The sequence below is a fragment of the Muscardinus avellanarius genome (assembly GCF_963383645.1).
Source record: "Muscardinus avellanarius genome assembly, chromosome: 19".
Lineage (NCBI taxonomy): Eukaryota > Metazoa > Chordata > Mammalia > Rodentia > Gliridae > Muscardinus > Muscardinus avellanarius.
This window is the reverse complement of record NC_137805.1, coordinates 49,484,088-49,506,849: the sequence shown is the minus strand read 5'-3', so window position 1 is coordinate 49,506,849 and position 22,762 is coordinate 49,484,088. Positions and strand designations below refer to the sequence as shown.

Genomic DNA, 22,762 nt, shown 5'->3' with positions numbered 1-22,762 from the left:
CTCTCTGTGGAAAAAATGTGTCACTTGCAAAATCTGATTGACTCCTGTTGAAACCTAGCTGGGCCCATTCTTGGGACATGTGTGACCATCATGAGGCTGGAGACTTGTCTGAAGAGCGTGGGTCATTCCCCGCCCCAAGCAGAAAGAGTAAACCTGCCCTGCACCCTTGCCTACCAGTGTCCACTCTGCAGGTCCCTGCTGCCCACCTACGGCCTCACCAGTGTCCCTAACCTCCTTGAAAGAGAAGAGGAGACAGTGGTGGTTCACAGCCCCACTGGCGTCAGGACAGTGGAGAGAGCAGAAGGGAGCTGAGGTCACCACGCGGCACCTACTGTGCGCTGGGCGCTCGCAGGTTTGTTTGCACACCTGTGATAACTGGGCCCATGGCGGAGGGTGTGGCTGCCAGAGTTTTACAGAGACGAAGATACTTGTCGAAGGTCGCAACAGTGGGCACCGGCAACTTAACTCAGGTCCTTAGATTTTGTATGTGTGGTGCTAGAGAGCAAACCTGGGGTGTTCTGCCTCCGAGCCACATGCCTAGACCGTGTATTTATTTATTTATTTATTCAAAATTTGAAGCGGGGTTTCACTAAGTAGCTGATTGTCTTATTACCCTGCTGAGAAGGGTCTCAAACCTTCCATCCTTCTGTCTGGCCTCCCAGGTACTGGGATTATGGGCATGAGCCACACATCTGGCTTGTCCTTAGATTTTTAAGAGCCATAAGGGCAGAAAACATGTCATCCTCTTAAGCATAGTAACAATAGCTCCAACTTACGTGTGCTGGGCTCTAAGAGATTTTGGAATACTATCTCCTTTAATCACAACAAACCTGCAATTGCCCTCATTTTATAGCTGCCATGCGGAGAAGTATCTTGCCCATGTTCACTCAGTACTTGTCCATGTTCACTCAGTACCTTTCCCATGTTCACTCAGTACCTTTCCCATGTTCACTCAGTACTTGCCCATGTTCACTCAGTACTTGCCCATGTTCACTCAGTACCTTGCCCATGTTCACTCAGTACTTGCCCATGTTCACTCAGTACCTTTCCCATGTTCACTCAGTACCTTGCCCATGTTCACTCACTACTTGCCCATGTTCACTCAGTACTTGCTCCTGTTCACTCAGTGCCTTGCCCATGTTCACTCAGTACCTTGCCCATGTTCACTCAGTACTTGCCCATGTTCACTCAGTACCTTGCCCATGTTCACTCAGTACTTTCCCATGTTCACTCACTACTTGCCCATGTTCACTCAGTACTTGCTCATGTTCACTCAGTACCTTGCCCATGTTCACTCAGTACTTGCTCATGTTCACTCAGTACTTGCTCATGTTCACTCAGTACTTGCCCATGTTCACTCAGTACCTTGCCCATGTTCACTCAGTACTTTCCCATGTTCACTCACTACTTGCCCATGTTCACTCAGTACTTGCCCATGTTCACTCAGTACTTGCTCATGTTCACTCAGTACTTGCCCATGTTCACTCAGTACCTTGCCCATGTTCACTCAGTACTTGCTCATGTTCACTCAGTACTTGCCCATGTTCACTCAGTACTTGCCCATGTTCACTCAGTACCTTGCCCATGTTCACTCAGTACTTGCCCATGTTCACTCACTACTTGCCCATGTTCACTCAGTACCTTGCCCATGTTCACTCAGTACCTTGCCCATGTTCACTCAGTACCTTGCCCATGTTCACTCAGTACTTGCCCATGTTCACTCAGTACTTGCCCATGTTCACTCAGTACCTTGCCCATGTTCACTCAGTACTTGCTCATTTTCACTCAGTACCTTGCCCATGTTCACTCAGTACCTTGCCCATGTTCACTCACTACTTGCCCATGTTCACTCAGTACTTGCTCATTTTCACTCAGTACCTTGCCCATGTTCACTCAGTACCTTGCCCATGTTCACTCAGTACTTTCCCATGTTCACTCAGTACCTTTCCCATGTTCACTCAGTACTTGCCCATGTTCACTCAGTACTTGCCCATGTTCACTCAGTACTTGCCCATGTTCACTCAGTACCTTTCCCATGTTCACTCAGTACTTTGCCCATGTTCACTCAGTACCTTGTCCATGTTCACTCAGTACTTGCTCATTTTCACTCAGTACCTTGCCCATGTTCACTCAGTACCTTGCCCATGTTCACTCACTACTTGCCCATGTTCACTCAGTACTTGCTCATGTTCACTCAGTACCTTGCCCATGTTCACTCAGTACCTTGCCCATGTTCACTCAATACTTTCCCATGTTCACTCAGTACCTTGCCCATGTTCACTCAGTACTTGCTCATTTTCACTCAGTACCTTGCCCATGTTCACTCAGTACTTGCCCATGTTCACTCAGTACTTGCCCATGTTCACTCAGTACCTTGCCCATGTTCACTCAGTACTTGCTCATTTTCACTCAGTACCTTGCCCATGTTCACTCAGTACCTTGCCCCACATCTCATAGCCAGTGAGATCCTAGCAGTGGGCCTGACGCACAGTAGGGCTCAGTAGCTATTTTGGGTGGATGACAGGTGGCTGCAGGCCAGTGCCTTCAGAGGTGTACAGCCCACCTGGCTTTGTACGCTATGACGCCTGCATGACACTGTGCTCCTTAAAATGGACTCAGCTCCTCCCGGTGCCTGGGGAAAGACGGGTGATTCAGACGTCACTCAAACCTCTCCAGCAGTGCCACACATATGGCCCCAGTGGCATGCAGACTGGGGGATATGGCCTTGATTATGGGAGACAGTTGCTGAGGGAAGCTACATGAGGTCCATCTACTCTGCTGCCCCCAAAAAACCCAGGAGGTTGTAATTAGAGCTGAAATGATTTTATTTAGAAACACACATTTGAGCTGGGAAGGGGCAGCAGTGGAGGCCAGGATCCACGGAAAATGTAGAAGGACCCAGGAATTCTTAAAGTGTGTTCCCTGGAACCCGAGGGTTCCTTGGGGTTCCATGGTACTCTGGTTGGATAGGTGGCGCTCCAGGCCCTGACCTGAAGAAGCAGAGCCATTTCCTATCCAGGAGGCTACGTCCATTTTGATGTTAAGTTGACTGAACAGAATGAGCTCAAGGGGAAAAGTGACTTTCTTAAGTCTCATGGGGCAAGCCTTGGGAGCGCCTAGGAGGTGCCAGAAACGGTCTGTCTTTTAGGTCCCGTGGGTTTCTGGTTGCTGCTTCTCTCTCTGCCTCTTCTGATATTCTCTCTCTCTTTCTCTCTCTCTCTCTCTCTCTCTCTCTCTCTCTCTCTCTCTCTCTCTCTCTCTCTCTCTCTCTCTCTCGCCTCCCCCTTCTGTATTAGTCAGAAGTCATTTGCAAGTAACAGAAAACATAAGTCAGAGCGGCTTGAGAAAAGAGGGGAACTTCGGGTCACTCAGGTGCAGACCCCTGCACAGATGTCTCCTTCCACGTTTGTCTGGCCTGGCCGCTGCTGTGTCCTCAGTGTGAGAGGCTCCTCTCTAAGAGAAGAGCACCTACTAGCTCTTGCCCACATCTCCTTAGCTCTAGAGATTAGGAAAGAAAGCATCCGCGCACGCAGACACACCTGTTGACTTCATCCAGACCCCGAGACCAGCTCTCACTGGGATGCGTGTCTGTATCTGAACCAGCAGCCACTGAGGTCCAGTGCATCTCTGCTCTGTTGCCCAAGCCCAGGTCAAGTACGTCAGAGAAGATGGTGCCACAGGAGCCTCAAAGTCAGAAGGGACTCTGTTAGCAAACAGGATGTTAGGGCCTACCGGTATCTATTGGCTTACCTTGGCAAAGACATGTGCACTAGAATAGGCCACCCTTCTTCCTTCTCCTCTCCTCTGCTTTCCTCTCCTTTCCTCTGTCTATCTGTCTCTTTGTTTCTATCGGCCTGTCTCTGTTTTTCTTTGTGTCTGTCTGTCTATTTCTTTCTCTCTCTCTCTCTCCCTCTGTCCCTCCCTCCCTCCTTCTTTTTGTCCTTTTCTCCCTCCCTCCCTCCCTTTTCCTCTCCCAGGGATTGAACCTAGGAGTATTCTACCACTGAACTCCATTCCCAACCTTTGTTATTTTTTATTTTGAAACAGGATCTCACAAAGTTTTTGAGGTTCTCACTCAGTTGCTGAGGCTGGCCTCAAACCTGTGATCCTCCTGCCTCAGCCCCCCAAGTCTCTGATGTTACAGGTGTGCATCACCATGCCCAGCTCAGAGTCAGTATCAAGAAAGATGTCTAATTGACCCAGGCCGGGTGGGCATTGGCCTGGGCCAGGGTCATTCAGAACAAGCTGGCTACTGACACCAGTTTTCCAGGAAAGAAAACTGAGCAGAGAAGACAGCCCCAAATATCTATTATATGTATTCTGAACTTGTTGAAATACATACTTCCAGCCCCAAACCAGACACTTTGGAAGCCTTCCTCGGATTCTGATGCAGTATCAAGATCCAAGTTTGCGTCTCTCTAGAGCAGCACGGCACACGCACTCGTTGCCACCACATACTATCCATGAACTGATCGTTGCAGTCCCTACACCCTGAACTGGAGGATTTTGTTGCTTTTTGTGTGTGTGTGTAGCACTGGGGATTGGACCCAGGAGCTTTCTGTGCTCAAGGCACACCCCCAGCCCTATTTTATTTTTTATTTGGAAGCCCCTTGCCTGCTGTGGGTGGGGTAGCAGTTCCTTCTAGACTCCAAGGGACTTGGCACAGCACGGGGACACAGAGGCGGCTCCCCGGTGTCCTACATCGCTGCTGACCTGTGCGGCTGAAGGCCTGCTGCCAGAGGTCACTATGGGCAGTGAGGCCCAGTGGCCCACTCAAGGTGACCACATCCTCCTCCGTGCAGCATCTTGTAGCACAGTCCTGGGCTGGCATGGCGGCACCGCGATGCTGTTGACAGGAACCACGTCGTGTTCCCTGCCTCTCTTGTGGCCAGAAATTCAGGAAACAGGAGTTGGTGGGAGGAATCAGGTTGCGTGCAAGGCTGGCCCTGAAGAGGAAGGGGCTTCTTTTATGCCCCAGATCTCTATCTTGGGAAGTCAACGCACAGAGGGCTTTCATAGGACAGAAAGGAGGTGCCGTGAGCGCAAGGGCCGCCCAGCTGAGGGCTCAGCACCCGGGGCTGTGTGTCCTTTCTTCTCCCATGGGGCGTCCAATGGACTGCCACTTCCTGGGGCTAATTAAACCTAAGAAACAGCTTCTCTTCCGCATAGAGCATTAGAGAGGGTACAACACAGGGCTGCAAGGGGCCGTTCAGAAGAGCTGTTACAATGCCTTTGTGTGAGGTCCTTCTGCCACCTGGGTCTGCCTGGGTCTGCCTGGGCTCCAGCTAACGCTCCAGCTGGCACAGTGGATGCCTCACGCCATGCTCAGGGTAGGTCCCCTACCCTCCAAAATGTCACCTTCTCCCCTGGGAGGGAAGGGTGTGGAGAGGGGACCTGGAAGGAAAGGTGAGGGGGGCACCGGAGAGCCTATTTCCCCCCAAATTCTAATAGCCTAGCGTGGTGGTACATGTTTGTAATCCCAATACTTGGGAGGCTGAGACAGGAGGATCACAGGTTAGTATTCAGCCTCAGCTACTTAGTGAGGCCCTCTGCAACTTAGTGAGACCCTGTTTTAAAATAAAGAATAAAAATAGGGCTGAGAGTGTAGCTGGGAGGTAGAGTGCCCCTGGGTTCAATTCCCAGTATCAGACACACACACAAAAATTATTGTGAACTATTTAAACTTATGGTCAAGAATGAAGCCGGGCATGGTGGCACATTCTTGTAATCCCAGTACTTGGGAGGCTGAGACAGGAAGATCTGGGTTCGCAGACATCCTCAGCTACTTAGTGAGGCCCTTTGCAATTCAGTGAGACCCTGTTTCAAAATAAAGAATATAAAAAATAGGGCTGGAGTCGCTTAGGTAGAATGCCCCCTGTTCCATCCCCAGTACTGCAAAAAAAAAAAAAAAAGAATGAGCACTAATGTCAACATTCGTGTTCCCACCAGCTACTCTGATCACATCTTGCCATTTTCATATTTGATTCATATTTTAGAAATATTATAGCTGAGCGTGGTGGTGCATACCTGTAATCCCAGTACTTGAGAGTCTGAGACAGAAAGATCTCAGCTTTGCTGCCAGCCTCAAACACACTTGTGAGGCCCTGCACAACTTAGTGACTTTGTTTCAAAATTAAAATATAAAATGGGGGGGGGCATAGCTTAGAGGTAGAATGCCTCTGGGTTCAATCTCCAGTACACCCCACATACAAACAAACACACATAAATATTACAGCCAGGCATCTGTAATCCCAGTACTCGGGAGGTTGAGACAGGATGATGGCAGGTTCAAGGCCAGCCTTGGCAGCCTAGTCAGAGTCTCAGCAACCTTGTATGACTCTGTTTCAAAACAAAAAATAAAATGGGCTGAAGGTATAGCTTGGAAGTAAAGTGCCCTTGGGTTCGATCCTCAGTATCAAATAAATAAATAAAATAATATAAAGAGAAAAGAGAAATAGAGACAAGCCAAGTCTCCAGTCATCTTTCCCAGTCCTTTGCCCTACATCTGGCCCAAAGGCACCAGCATCCTGAATTCAGTGTGTCTTGGGTTGTGTGTGTGTCTTCTCTTGGTTCATCTGAGTGTGTCATCAATGTTACAAAGTGTGGCTCTGTGGATTTGAACCTGACACAAATGGTCCTACTATGTGCTTCACTGCACAGCTTGCCTTTTCTTCTCAGTGCTGTGTTTGAGTTGTGTGCACAAGGAAGACTGGAGCTCTGCCTCAGTCATGTGTCATGGCCCGGTTGTGTATGAAGCCTGGGGCTGTGGTACACGACCACACCACCATGTATTTTTCCTTTGAACAGAGAGTTAGCTTTTTTTGAAATTGTTTTCTGTTAAATCATTCTGCAGTCAAATTGTTTGTGTCTCTTTGTGCACATATATGAGTGCTTCTCTAGGCTGGTGATTCTCAAAGCGCGGTCTCTAGACCAGCAGCATCAGCCCTGAGGACCTGCTAGAAACGCAGACCCCCAGGCCTCTGCAGGTGGGACCCAGCAACCTGTACTGTGAGGAGCCCCGGGAGCTGCCCAGGAGCTGGGGCAGAAGCCAGAAGCCAGACTGCTGCCTGTGAAAAGGCACATACTCAAATGATTCAGTACTGCTAGATTTGTCTCTAAAGGTGCCATGCCTCTCAGAAGTATAATTTTCCTCTCATCCTAGCCAGTCTTTGTGTCATCAGAATGTAAAATTTTCAATCAAGTGAGTGGGAAGACTGGGCTCTGTAAAAATCTGCCAGTGTTGCTCTCTTGCAGGCCCTGGGAATCTCTCTCTCAATGTTACACTTTCTCTTTGCCCTTGGGTCCCTGCCCGTTCTACAGTTTTGGAAACTGTAGAACAGTTCTGCTCTCCTGTGCAGCTTTCTTTCCCAGGGCAAGAGAATCGAGGGCATTGCTGCCTGTGTCTGGCACAGGGGGCAGGTCCCAGGGTGCCCATTAGTTACTGCGTCAGCCAGGCTCGTCGGCTTAAACAGCAGAAGTCGGGTCGCCAGGATGAGGGGAGAGAGTTGCAGAATCCAGGTAGCTGAAGATGAGGTTTGGAGGTGGCAGGACTCATCCCAGGGAGAAAGGGGAGACAGAAACCCTGGCCATGTCTGGGTGGAGAATTTGCTCTGCCTCTAGCATGGATCCCGTTTCTGTTTTGCCTTGCTGTCTGCATCCCACTCACAGGAGCATCTGCTGGGGCTTTGGTCAGAGACCACCCTTGAAGGGCCAGGCCTTCTGGGTTTCTGTTTTAGGGGAAGGCAGGAGGATTTGCCGTTCCCCAGGACCTCATACAAGGAGGAACACCTGGACAAGGAAGACTGGTGCACCGAGAGGGGCGAGAGAGGGCTGGGAGCTGGAGGGCTAGGAATGTCCCCTGTGGGTGGCCGTGCAGCTGAGGGGCCAAGGCCGGCACGTGACTGCTTCAGTAAGCACCTAATCTTGGTGGGGTATAAACACGAAGCAGTTTGATGCTTCCCCAGTGGCTCCCGCTAAGGAGCTAGCCTTCCTTTTTCTGACCCCCATCTCCTATCCACAAGGGTCTACTCTGTTGCCTCTTACTGCCAGGCCACCTGCCAGCGCCAGCCTTCATGAGGCACAGCACGGCTGGGTAAGCCTGCCTTCTCCAAAGGTGCCCTTGCTCCTGTCACCCCCGTGCTCGCCCTAGGGGACAGCAGCCTCTGCTGGTGCACCTCCTCAGCTCTGCCCTTCTCTCCTGGTCCCCTTCTTCTGCTCAAAGAGATATGGGAAGGGCCAGATCTGCAGAGATATGGGTGCAAGTTAACCCCTTAGGGGTTAGGAGTCTGGCACCTTCTCACAGCCCTGGCAGTACGGGTGCCAGATGTCCGCCTTCTGTAGGGATCCAGGCTCCTTTGATCTTATTTTTCCATTATCTGCAGGACATGGTTTCCACCCCAAATGGCTCTTGTGTTCACCCATCATGTTCACATTCGACCCATAGAAAGGGTATGAGTGCCTGCTGAGTGCATGTATGTTTTGATCACTCTGAATCTCATTATGATATGTAATTACAACATACCAATAAAAGTATGTTAATAAAGGAAAAAAGAAACGGTGTGAGGGTGACAGAGGGCATGCCCTGGTCTTTTACAGCAGCTTTCCAGATTTTGCACACACTGCTTTACCTCACATCCCACTGGCCAGATTCTGATCACATGACTTTCTAGTTGCAAGGGAAGCTGGGAAATGTGGTCCTTTGCTTGGGTGCCCAGGTGCCTGGTTGATATGCCAGTGAGCCGCCTGAGCTGCTCGCACACGGTTTGATCATGCCTTTCTCCCTTTCCTTCTCCTTCCACCCCGGCTGGCTGGCAGTGGGCGCTGGCCTTGGGGGTAACTGCACGGGCTGCGTCATCTGCTCGGAGGAGAACGGCTGCTCCACCTGCCAGCAGAGGCTTTTCCTGTTCATCCGCCGGGAAGGGATCCGCCAGTACGGCAAGTGTGTGCACGACTGTCCCCTCGGCTTCTTCGGCGTCCGCGGCCAGGAGGTCAACAGGTGCAAAAGTATGTAGCTCCCCCCCTCATTCCGTGCTGGCGGCGGGCTCCTGGGCAGCACCAGCCGCATCCGGCCTGGTCCCCAACACATACAGTAGAGGTGCCTGAGCCCAGATTTTTACCCCGCTTGGCACCAGACAGGCCATGGGGCCTCAGTCAGTCGATCCCCTCCCTCCCTTCCTCAGCACTAGTGATTCAGCAGGACAGTGACAGGTCTCAGTGCTAGTAGAGCACAGAAATTCATTCTACCCTAGTTTGCTGTGTGGCCTTGGGCATGTTATTTACCTTCTCTGGGTCTAGCTCAAATAGGAAAAGGAGTCCTAACTATTTTCACTATGACCTAGGACAAGTCACCCCATCTCTGAGTCTTGATGGAAACAGAGCCCAGATTTGCCATGTGTCTTTAAGCAAGTTTCTTACCTCTTCTGAGCCTCACGTCAAGTGAGAAGGGAGATCTCACATGTAGCCCAGTTTGACCTCGGCTGAGTCCACACTTCAGAGGAGACACTGCATGCTGAGCCTGATCCTCAGAGCCTGGCGCTGCTCAGGCAGGCCCCGGGCCCATCCCTGGCTGCCGCCCTTATCTGGTGTCCCTGGCTCTGTTACAGAGTGTGGGGCCACATGCGAAAGCTGCTTCAGTCAGGACTTCTGCATCCGGTGCAAGAGACGGCTTTACCTGTACAAGGGGAAGTGTCTGCCCAGCTGCCCGCCTGGCACCCTGACCCACCAGAGCACACGGGAATGTCAGGGTGAGTGGCCTTCGCGCCCTGCCCCTGCGCCCACCCTTGAGCAGGGACTTGAGAGGGGTGCTGGGGGGCAGAGAAGTGATCACAGCAGAACATCATGCAGCAACAGGAGGCTCAGCACCACGTGCACAGGGACCAGCAGCGTGATCCCGCACCTGCTAGGGCCAGCAGGGCCACCAGGCCTGGGGTTCCCATTGCAGCATTCATTACCAAGGGTGCCGCAGGGGATGGGAGAGCAGCGATTTTAGAAGAAAACAAGTAAACGCTGGTGATAGTGCATGCCTGTAATCCCAGTGCTTGGGAGGATGAGGCAGGAAGACCACAGGTTCAAGGACAGCCCCAGCAAAACAGTAAGACCCTGCCTCAAATTAGAAATAAAATAGGGCTGCAGATGTAGCAGTGGTAGAGGGCCCCTGGCTCAATCTCCAGCACCACAATAAAATAAATAAATAAACAGAGCCTACCCCTTAGTGACTTCATGCAAGTCCCTACTGCTCTGTGCCTCTCAGTTTCCCCAGAGGTTAAAAGATCACAGTGGAACACAGAACTCACAGCACCCAGCCAGGCGTGGGGCCTGCAATCCCATCCACTCCAGAGGCTGAGGCGAGGCAGGAGAATTGCAGCTTTAAGGCAAGTCTGGTCAACTTAGAAAGACTGTCTCAAAATCAAAATTAAAAAGAATTGGGGAGCTGGGCGTGGTGGCACACGCTTGTAATCCCAGGATTTGGGAGGCTGAGACAGGAGGATCACAGTTCGAGGACAGCCTCAGCTACTTAGTGAGGTCCTTTGCAACTCGGTGAGACTCTGTTTCAAAATAAAGAATAAAAATAGGGCTAGGGGTATAGCTCAGGGATAGAATGCCCCTGGGTTCCATCCCTAATACCACACACCAAAAAAAAAAAAAAAAAAAAAAAAAAAAGCGAAGGAGAAGGAGAAGAAGAATTGGGGCTGGAACTCAGTGGTAGAGCATCCTTGAGTTCAGTCTCCAGCACTGCAAATAAACAATAAAATGAACAAATGTATCCCTGACGCCTAGTGGTTGACCAAGCCCCTTGCAGGTGGAGATGGTTTCACCACACCCCTAAACCTACCTTGTTCCAGAAGAATTGGGGCTGGAACTCAGTGGTAGAGCATCCTTGAGTTCAGTCTCCAGCACTGCAAATAAACAATAAAATGAACAAATGTATCCCTGACGCCTAGTGGTTGACCAAGCCCCTTGCAGGTGGAGATGGTTTCACCACACCCCTAAACCTACCCTTGTTCCAGAAGGGCCCTTACCACTAACAAATTCACCCATCTGTTCCTCTCTCCCTCACCCTACAGAGGAGTGTGAACTGGGCCCCTGGGGCAGCTGGAGCCCCTGCACACACAATGGGAAGACCTGTGGCTCCACCTGGGGCCTGGAGGCCCGAGTGCGAGAGGCTGGCCGGGCTGGGCGGGAAGAGGTGCCAACCTGCCAGCTGCTGTCAGAGACAAGGAAATGTCTCATCCAGAGGCCCTGCCCAGGAGGTGAGCACAGGGCACCATCAGGCTGCAATGAGCAGTCTTAGTGGCCTTGAGACACTGTGCCCACAAATACTACCTGCAAAGCTCCTGCAAGTCCACCTTTCAGAGGAGGGCCTCCCTCACTGGGGTCAGTCCCAAGGGCCTCAAGAAGGCTGGGCTCCTCAGGACTCTGCACCCTCCGGGGCTGACCATTCCCCTGTAGTGAAGATCTTACCCTGTGCTCTTTACTGCTTTGAAATGAAATTCACAGGTCATTTTTAAAAACTCAGTCTAGCCAGGAACCATGGCACACAACTGTAATCCCAAAACTTTGGAGGCTGAATCAGGAGGATCACAGTTTCTAGGACATCCTCAGCAACTTAGTGAGACCCTGTTTCAAAATAAAAAAAAAAACTAAATAGGGTTGGGCATTTATGTAGCCTGGAGGTAGAATGTCCCTGAGTTTAATCCTCACTACCAACAACAAACCAACAACAACAACAAATAGCTCAGTATAGCAGTATAGTGCCCCTGTCATGGATCAGCACAATAACTTCCCTGGGTTCTTGGCTTCCGTGGTGAAAAATTTCAACACAAGCCAGTCAGAGTCAAAGGCAGAGGTTTAATTCAAATAATGGAAAGGTGCACGTTCGGGGGAAACTCGGGCCATCTCAAAGAGCATGAGATCGGCTGCAGGGAGAGAGGCCAAGAGCTGCTAGATGCTGCCCAGAGTGTCCATGCACTGCCCAGATGCATCCTTTTATAGAGAGCCCACTACAGACAGTGGCCAGGGGCACGTGGGATGGCAGGCTCCTTCTTTGAAGCTTTAAGGTAGCAAAAGGTGGGAATTCCTTTTAGATGAGAATCCCAGGGAGTGGGGACATGAACTTGGGGTGCAAAGCTCTTGAACAAAAGGTGTAACTTTTTCTGGGGTTCCCCCTGGATATGGAACTTTGACAAAAAGTGAAGCTCTCTCAGGAATTTCATGAGCCAGCCCATTATGATTTAAAAGTATGGGCCTGGCTTTTTATTTTTTAATAACCAAGCTCTGTTAAATGATTTCAGATTTTAAAATCATATATTTCTTTCCTTCCCAATCTGTCTTCTTTCTATCTAATATTTATTCTATTCTACCTCATCATTTTCTCTCCCTGAGACTTAGGTCCCCTAATCTTAAGGGTTGCTAAACGGCCAAAGTTGTTTCTGTAGTTTCTTCCCAGCTGACAAGGGGACCTTGGCTCTGCCTATCTAAGAGCCTCACTCTGACTGATCTAAAGGAGACCTGGGAAGTCAGGTCTTTTTTTGGCTACTGAATCATGTTCTGGAACAGAAGGCATAAACATGCAAGACATTAATCCTGAACAATAGCAAATTAAATAACAGAAGAGTATACTGATGTAAAGTATACTGGCTAATAAAATAAGAATTTTATCCTACCAAGATGTCAGCCAATCATTTTTTGGAAAGGGGGACCAAATTACCAAGGCAATTTTGATGAACTGGAAGTGGGTACTAGCCCACAAATCCAACAGGCACTTTAAGAACTTAGCCTGATCCAGTCTTCTCTGTCCTTTTGAATAATATTTATTTATTTATTTATTTATTTATTTATTTATTTATTTATTGCAGTACAGAGGATGGAACCCTGGAGCATTCTACCTCTGAGCTACACCCCAGCCCTATATTTTTTTTTTTTAATTTTGAAACAGGGTTTCACTGAGTTGCAAAGGGCCTCACTAAGTAGCTGAGGCTGTCCATGAACCATGAGCCTCCTGTCTCAACCTCCTTAATGCTGGGATGTCCTTTTGAATAATATTTTTAAATCTTCTGAAGGCTCACAGAAATAGCACTTGCAGGTCTTATCAGAGTCTGGAGGCTTATTCCTGATTTTAGGGCCTTGTTCCTATAAAGTCTCAAGAGGGACAGGTTTAATTCTAGACACATAAATTCAGGAATTGTGTCCCTATAGTTTAAGAGCTGTGTGAGTACTAAGAAGAACTTGTAAGGGACCCTTTTACTTTTGGAGAAGCTGATCTAAGGGTGAGTTCTTTCTCCAGGCTTTGAGTAAGACGATCACCTGGCTGTACTTTTGCCACATAGGTTAATGGGTGATAAGCATAACCAGGGCTCTGAGGTATTCAGAAGAAGTGGCTTTCCCTCCCTTGCCTCCTGAAGGCTTACTACTGCATAGCCTGATTTTTGAGTTCCCTTAAGTAGCTCTTCCCATCAGTAAACCATTCCACATCAGGGTTGGTTAGAGGCTGATCTTTAGGATGGACCTGCTAGCATACACTTCTTCTATAGTCTTTATACTAAATCATCTTTTTACAAGTTTAAGACATTATAAATCCATTTGGCCTCGGGGTACTATCAACCCCAGTTACAAAACAGTTCTCTTTAGAAAAGAATCCTAAGAGAGACAAGCTGAGTAGAGAGCTGAGCCCCATATCTAAAAGAAAATCGACATATTTACCCGCCACATCAAGAGTCACCCAGCCTCCTCTCTTGTGATGTCCAGCTGGTTAGAGGTTGATCAGAGGGGGCTTTGCCGAGCCTCGGGCATCCTCAGTCTTTGAGGGCAGCCATGATGGAAGCAGATGACTTCACTTCCCTTCAGAGGTGAGGGCAACACACCTCCCAATGTTTTCCTCTTTACAGAAGTGGCACCACCCAGGTGCAGATGGACTCCGCTCAGGGCAGTCCTTGACCCAATGCCCAGGTGCTTTGCAATATTAGCAGATGGCAGGCATCCAGCTCTTTTCCCTCTCTCTGGAAGGAGCCTTTGGGTATCTCTGCGGGCCAGGGACTTATTACCCGATGCCAGAGCAATTAGGTGGGGTTGTCCCTGTGTCTCTGTTTATCTTCTCTGGTCCTTAATTTTGTCTGCCTTATTTTTATTGTTGAAAACCCCAAAGGCCAAATTTAAAAGTAATTTCTGAGGTCCCAGAAAGACAGCAGGATTTTTATTCCTTTCTTGTGTTATCTTTTCTTGTCTTATCATAATTAACTGACTTATTTATACATCTCCTCATTCTTGTAAGATCAGATATAATAGCCAGTTTTTGATATCCATTAATATATTTATCAGGGTCCTCTGAAAAATTGACCTAATCTTTTTTTTTTCCACTCAACTAGCTCAGTAAAGTAACTATAATTACAAGTTATGTAGGTAACAGTATTGACAAAAATAAAATAGCTCTAGATATTTTAAGCTTAAAGGATGGCATTAATAATTAGAAATAAACTTATTACCTGACAGTTAATTGCATTTTTCTTTTTTTTTATTTTTAATTGGTGCACTGTATTCATACATCATAGTGGGATACATACTTTTGTAGACATACATGCACACATTGCCCAGTCAGCCCCCACCCGATCCCCACCCCATTCTCTCCCTATCCCTCCCTCCCATGCTTGGCTTAGTGATTGACATCTAGTATTATAGCAATTTATCAAAAATTAAAAATGATAATCTCACATAACAGTTTCATTTGTCTGATACCAAGCTTTTGATGACTTAAAGATAACATTTCAATATTTCTTTTTGCTTTCTTTCTTACCAGAGAATCTATTTTTTCTATTTTTTAGGTGAAACTATCATATATTTATATATTTATTTTTCAGAAAAAAAATATATCCTAATATGGAATATGGACTCTAGGTACCCACAACGATCTTGAAAAAGAACAAAGCTAGAAGATGTATATTTTCTGATTTCAAACCATATAAAGCTACAATAATTGAAACAGTGTAGTACTATTCTAAAGGCAGATATATAAACCATTGGAGTTAAATAAAAGCCTAGAGCTAAATTCTTCCCTATATTGTCAAGTTATTTTTGACAAGGTTTCCACGAACATTTGGTGGTGGGAATAATAATCTTTTAACTAAATATTGTTGAAAAATAATAATTACATGGAAAAGAATAAAATTGGACCCTTACCTAATCCCATATACAAATATTAACTCAAAATAGATAAAAGACCTAAATATAAATCTTAAGACTATAAACTTTTAGGAGAAAATCTGGGTCATAAAACCTCACAACATTGAAATTGGCAGTGATTTCTTGGTTATGATTTCAATGGCACAGGCAACAGAAGAGTATACAAACTCCCTAAAAAATAAAAAACATATTGTATATCCAAAGACAATGTAAACAGAGTTAACAGTTACTAATTGAATGGGATAAAATATTTCCAAATGCTATATCTGAAGGTATATTAATATTCCAACTAGAAATTCTAAAAATTAACAACAATAAAGGCAAACAATACCCTTTAGAGATAGGTAAAAGACTAACATAAATAATGAATCTCCACAGATAACCAATCTTAGTTGTCTGTTGGATGGAAAATCTTGTTTCTCTGGTTCTGGTGTGCGTTACCTATTTCTTCTTTGTAGTTAATCTCTTTGAGTATTTTCTCTAGTGCTGGTTTTGAAGACATAAATTCCTTCAGTTTCTGTTTGTCATGGAAGCTTCTTATTTTTCCATCTAATTTGATAGAAAGTTTTGCTGGGTAGGAAATTTTTGGCTGGAAGTTGTTTTCTTTCAAAATTGGGAATATGTTACTCCAAGCCCTTCTGGCTCTCATAACTTGGTTTGGGAAGTCTGGAGTGATTCTAATTGGTTTGCCTCTGAATGTCACTTGGCCCTTTGCTTTTGTTGCCTTTAAGATTCTCTGCTTGGCTTCCACATTGGTCATTTTGACAGTTATGTGGCGTGGGGATCCTCTTCTCCGATCCTGTCTAAAGGGAGTTCTATATGTTTCCTGGACCTGCATATCGACCTCTTGCTCTATGTCTGGAAAATTTTCTGCTATTACTTCCTTGAAGAGATTGTTGATCCCTTTGGTTTCACTTTCTTTTCCCTCCTCTATTCCAATTATTCTTAGGTTAGCTCTCTTAAAATGGGCCCATATTTCTTCAATATCAGATTCCTGCTGTCGGATATTTTTTTCTAGATTAGAAACTATGCGTTCATTTTTGGAATGATCATCTTCTAAGAGCGAGATTCTGTTCTCCATGTGTTCTAATCGGTTGTTTGTGCTTTGAATTGAGGCCTTTACTTCATTAATTGCATCCTTTATCTCTTTTTGGCTCTCTCTGAGTTCTTTTCGAAGTACCTCTATTATTTCTACAGTTATTTTCCTGATTTGATCTTCTAGAAATCTCTGATTTTCTGTTTTATCGGGTTCTGATGTTGTGGGGTTGTGAGCATTCATTGCTCCAGTATTATTCCTCTTTCCCATGATTTCGGAAGTTTGTGCCTTCTCTGGGTTCTTCCCTTGGGTCACTATGACTTCACTTAAGGTGCTCTGGATCTCGAGTCAGTAGTATCTCAGACCCCACTACTCCTTTGCTGGGTTTTATCACAGAGTCTCTGACCCAGAGAGTCAATAGAGGCTGCTTTAGACTGTGGGGGGTGCCAGGTTGCACGTTCTCCTATGGTGTGATATCTCTGCCACCGCCCCTCTCCCACTGGGTCAAGTCCCAGTGAGTACAGTACTGGGATTTCTCTGCTGTGGCCCACAATTTGACTCACTGTTCTTGAGTACGCAGATGTAGCTCTACTGAATTCGGTGAATTTGGTGCCGTTGCCACCAGTGGCAATATGGCGCCGCTGCTACGCCCTCGGCTATGGGGCTGGCGTTTTTTTTTTCTTGGTTTTGATTTCCACTCTGAATCCCTGCAGCGTGTGCTGAGCTCAGCCACTGGAAGCTTTAGATGCCCTCTGCGCCGAGAAATCCTGCCTGGCTGTTCCACAGCGGCTCCCCTCGGCTTGCTGTGGCTGTCCCGTGAATTCGCCGGTGCCCCCGGCAGTATGGCGCTGCTGCCACGTCCTCGGGTGTGAAGCTGCGTCCTCGGGCATGAGGATCTCCTCTGTGGCTCTGTTCTCAGTCCGCTTTCTCTCTGGAGCCTGGTGATTTTTTTTTTGTTTCTCTGGTGAAGTTGTTTTCTGGCTTTGAAAGGCGCTGATTTTGTGGTAATGGAGATTTGTTGTTAGTGGGGCTCTTAAGCCCCGCTTTCCTCGGTCGCCATCTTCCTGGAAGTCCTGCATTTTTCTTATACATAATAAGACACTCAATCAAGGCAAACATATGTAAACCAGGTCCTAATGATGGATCTTTGCATGGTACTAAACATAGATGACAAAATTTTAGTAACTTAAGATACAAATACAATGCATGTTGCATAAAGAGGTCACTTACTTGTTAGCTTACATGTATATAGAACCCACACACCTTTAACTTTATAAGCTTTTATAAAACATTTAAATGGAACTGGATACATAGCGTACTTAGCTCTCGGATATATACACATCTATGGTCCCAGATACATATATATATATATATATATATATATATATATATATATATATATATATATTCAAATATAGTAACCCAAAATTATAAACCCTGATTTTGCTAAAATGCAACTTGCTAGATAATCAAAAACAGTACATATAAAAGATTATCTTGCTAAAATGCAACTTTTAAGCTGATTCTTAGTAAATGTAAGGATGCAAAACCCCCAGGAGATATTTATATCTTTGGTATGGGAGCATCTGAGTAAAGTCTATTTTTTTATTTTAATACCTCCTTATACCTATGAATATCTCCTATTATTTATTGTTTGTTTCTTTGTCTTAGTAAATTTTGGCTTACACTTGAAATAATTTTTATAAAATAAATCCTAAAAAACAATAAAAATGCAACTTAGTGATTGACTTAATTTAACCTGAGGAAAACAAAATTCCTTAATCTTTAATGACATCTCCTGTTTTTATTTTACCAACAAACTTAAACTTATTTATTAAAAACTCAAGTCACATGAACTAAGAAGTCCTCTTATTTTTGCTTTTTACTTATTTAATATATACTTAAGGGGAGAGAGTTCTTAGAGATAGAAGCAGAATTATCCATGATCTTGTTTGTGAACTTTGAGGGTTTTTTTTTTCCTGAAGATAAAGAGGAAAAAGAAAAACAAAAGTAGGATTTTAAAAAAAACTGAGACAACAGACAATCAGGATCAGATTTGTCCTCATTCAGCTGTTAACTTCTCTACAGCTGGCATGTCAGCTATGGAAATATGGAGCTCAGTCTACGTGGACAACACTGATCCTTATGCTGACAGTCTCCTGTAACAAAATCTATGCATCCCTGTCACCGATTTTAAATGAGCCACTTTAGTTTACTCCCTCTGCAATCATTGAAAATACAAGTGTCCTTGGATCCAGTGTGCACCATCCACCAGACCCTTGCTCCTATCAGATCCTCTGATCCTGCTCAGGGACCATACCTAAAAGGCAAACAAGCAAAGCAAAACAAAACAAAACAAAATTTAAGAACAGTATGTCCCTATCTCATCTCCAATAATTTTGCTCTTAAAATTTATAACCTCATACAACTAAAGCATGCAGGCAAATAATCTAAAAAGCAGAATAAACAATTTTTATATAACATGCAGAGCTCTTTTCTGAAGACTTGAGGACATTTCCTAGATAAAAACAAAACTAAATGTTAACAAGAGATTAAGACAAGCACATTTTAAGTAAACAGTTTCTGTCTTCAGTAGCTGCTGTGTTGTGTTTTTTTTTTAATTAAACAGTATAAGCAAGGTAAGGGTTTTTTTTCAGAGAGAAAAAATTATTTTAACATACTTCAGTTAAGGCAAAATCCTGAAAGTATCCCCCCACCAACATCCATGTGGTAAATCAATTTAGCTAGAGCGATGAGACAATTACATTAAAAAAATTTAGAGCTCACACTTATAACAAAAGGCTTAAGGAGTCAACATAGTGGCTGCTAAAATGTTCCAGGGCTCAAATATATGTGGTGCTCGCTTAAAATGGTAAGTGCCAAAGAATATATCATAAGTGGACTTAGAAATGCTCACTGAAGCCTCAAATTGGGCGCCAAAGAATATATGTCATGGGTCAGCACTATAATTTCTTTGGGTCCTTGGTTTCCATGGTGAAAAGAATTTTAACACAAGCCAGTCAGAGACAGAGGCAGAGGTTTAATTCAAGTAAAAAACAAAAATACACATTCAGGGGGAAATGTGGGCCATCTCAAAAGCACGAGATTGGCTGCAGAGAAAAGAGGCCATGAGCTGCAAAATGCTGCCCAAAGCATCCCAGATCCATCCTTTGTTATAGGGCCCACTAGAGGTGGTGGCCAGGGGCACATGGGACGGCAGGCTCCTTCTTTGAAGCTTCAGAGTAACAAAATGTGGAAATTCCTTTTAGATAAGAATCCCAGGGAGTGGGGACATGAACCTGGGGTGCAGAGCGCTTGAACAAAAGATGTAACATTTTCTGGGGCTCTCTCTGGAGGCAAATGGAACTTTGACAAAAGGTGAAGCTGTTTTAGGTTTAATTGCCTCAGGAATTTCCTGAGCCAGCCCATTATGATTTTAAAAGTATGGGTCTGGCTTCTTTTCTAAGAATAACCAAGCTCTGTTAAACGAAACTAAAGATTTCAAATTTAAAAATCATATTTTCCTTTCCTTTCCAATGTATTTCCTTTCTACCTGAAATTTATTTCTTCTGTTCTGCCTAATCACCTCAACTATTAAATAAAAATAAATAAATTTTGTGAGGACACCCAGGGAAATAGTCAAGATGAAAGCTGTTGCGATGGTAAACACTCCAGCACCACCCAGTCAGAGACGTGGCTTCCCCAGTGGGGGCTCACAGTTCGTACCATCCAACCAAACTGTCTGGTCTCTGCTCAAGACCACACCAGCAGTGCTAGAATATTCTGGAAGCAGAGCTCAGCTCAGAGCAAGCAGACTTTTCAGTGACATGAGGGTGGAGCAGGATGGGATGGGGGACTATCCCATACAGTTCCCCTATCCTTGTACATTCAGCATTACTGGGACCCCTTTCATTGTGGCAACCAAGACCCTACCCAGATTCCCAAATACTCCTGGAGGCCGTTAAGAACCATTGACTTAGAAGAGAAGATTTAAAGTGTGGAGAGTAATATATGATAGTAGTAGCAGCAATAGGGAACTGGCAGTGTTAACAGTACACATAAGATGTGCCAGGCCACTGTACTAACTTTTCCTACAGCTCCTGAGTCATTTAATCTACACAGTGATGCTGTAAGGAAGGTATTGTTATCCCTGTTTTACAGATGAAGAGATGGAGAGTCAGAGTGTTGAGTCACTTGCTTAAGGGTTTCACAGTCAGATAGGCATAGACCTGGAATTCAAATATAGGTCAGTGTGCAAAGATGAATCTGAAGTCATGGTTCAGAGTGAGCCGCCTGGAGCAGGGCATTCAGGGCACACAGCTGGGACACGGAACCAGGACGCAAACCCACTGACACCCCTGGTTTCAGAATGACTTATGGTGTCTGGGTTTGAAAACATGGTGCCTCTGGGAACAGACAGGGTATTGAGATAAGACCAGAGACATCACGAGACCCAGAGTCACAATGGGGCACAGTGTGAACCGCAGGCCAGGCACTCCCAGAACTCAGTACTCGGCCCCCAAACAACTCTAGAGAAACGTTCACTTGGGGCAGCTTCTCCCATAGCCAAAGTCTAAAGCCTGGTTATTGTGAGGCCAACGCCTCGGGGTTCTTCAGAGCCCATGGACATGTGGCCGGGCACCTGTCTCTCAGAGCTGAGGACCCCCCACGACCAGCAGGCCCTGCAGCCTCAGAAACCAGGTCCTGTGCTCTCCTTGCAGAGAGAAGTCCCCGCCAGAAGAAGGGCCGGAAGGACGGACGCACGCGCAAGGACAGGAAGCTGGACCACAGGCTGGACAGGAGGCCGCCCCAGCCTGGCCCTCAGTGACCTGCTCTGCTCTGCAGAGCTTCTGCAGCCCGGCCCACTCTCCCTGTCCTCCCCCCTCCCCGCCAGCGCTCCCTCTCCCTCCCAATTCCACTCTACCTGCCCTTATTTCTCCTTTTTCTTCTAACCCCATTTTCCTCTCTTCCCTCTCTTCTTTCCCTTCTTGCTCCTCTTCTTTCTCTTTTTCCATTTATATGTCTGCCCTTCTGTTTCCTTCTGGTTTTTTGTTCTTCACCATGCCCCCCCTCTCTTTCACACACACACACACACACACACACACACACACACACACACACACACAGGGAGCTTGAGCCTTTTCCCTCTCTGTGGCTTCTCCTTAAGGAAAACAAACATCTTTTTGTAGGCCTTCCCCTGACCCTGTCCTGACCCCATCTTTGCAGAGAAGCGGTTTACTGGGGGCTGGCCTAGAGCTGTGGTCCAGATAGCACTGCTCTATACCACAGAGAACCAGAAGCCGGGGCAGGTAGTAGAGGTGCCAGGTCCAGCTGCGGGAGGCTGCCTGCCACCCCTGCCGGCTCCCTTCCGTGGTTCCCTCACCCCTTCTTCCCCAGGAACCACACTCCAGAGCCCCTGGAGACATGATGGGGCTGTCACTCCTAATGGGACAAGCAGCTTATCCCAGAAGAGGCCATCGAAGCAGGATGGACCTCCAGTCCTCACCCTGACATCTCCTGCCCATTGTACCCTGGGGAGACAGGCCAGACACGCCCGCAGGAAGCACACATCTGCTTCCATGTAGTGGTTGCACTGTTCAGCACATCTAGAGCTGAGGAGAAACTTTGAGGGGCTCTCAGAGAAAGGATGAAGGAGATTGCTGGGTGGAGAGCCAGGGAAGAGCCCACCACTGCGCAAGTTGTTCTGACACGTGGTGGGCAGGGAGGATGCTGGGAGGAGTCTCCAGGTTAGACCAAGCTACTGAACAGGGTTGTTTCCCTGCCTGCCACATGCTGCATTACCCTTCCTTCTTTGCTCCAGAACCCCAGGATGGAGCCAGGCACTGCGAGCAGGACAGGGAGGGGAGCCTAGGGTGGAGGGGACCGCAGGCCAGCCGTGAAACTAGGTGAAGAAATGTCACCTTCCCTCCTCAAGACAGACCCTCAGGCCAGCCCCCCACAGTACTGCCGCCTGCCCCAAGGCCCCGCCCTCACCTTCCCTCTGACTGGGAAGCCTGGGCGCCAGCTCCTGTTCTGCAAAAGTGTGTCTAGGAAATGCTTCATTTTTCTCCATCCAAGACCCCACCAATATTTTGTTTTTATTTTTTAAATAAAGGGAAAAGAAAAAAGACTCTTGTAAATGCTTCTTGGGCATCAAGCGGGTGTTAAAAAGCATCATGCTGATGGTCTGAAGTGCAGAAGCTAAATCCTGGGGATGGTTTCCTTTGGGATGCTCAGGGCTGAGGGGTGGATGCCCAGCAGTTGGCTTAGAGGAAGAGGTTGAGACTCCTCTAGGCCCTTCTCAGGAAGGCTTCGCCAGAGGCAGAAGAAGCAACACCATGTCCCCGAAGCCCTCAGCACCTTGAATCAAGTGGCCCTGGGGCCCTTGTGTGCTCTACACAGCTTGTCTGAGAGGCCAGGGACTCTTAGGAGGTGATCAAAAACCTGGCCACAGCACTGGAAAGCAGGTATGAGACCAGCCTGTCTGGGCCAAATCATTTCCCCTCTCTGGGCCTTAGTTTCCCCATTCAGTGGAACAGGAGATAAGGGTTGGAT

General features: G+C 46.8%; 1 protein-coding gene across 1 annotated transcript in view; it reads left to right on the top strand.

Moving 5' to 3' along the window:
* The window catches only part of RSPO4 (R-spondin 4), a gene marked incomplete at both ends in the record, with an annotated part of 53,869 nt that overhangs the window by 19,511 nt on the left and 11,596 nt on the right, over positions 1–22,762 (top strand). The window contains 4 exons of the mRNA XM_080716547.1: positions 8,815–9,003; positions 9,603–9,743; positions 11,064–11,249; positions 20,929–21,031. Of these exons, the coding sequence (XP_080572673.1) occupies positions 8,815–9,003; positions 9,603–9,743; positions 11,064–11,249; positions 20,929–21,031 (619 nt within the window). The remainder of the gene's footprint in view (positions 1–8,814; positions 9,004–9,602; positions 9,744–11,063; positions 11,250–20,928; positions 21,032–22,762) is intronic.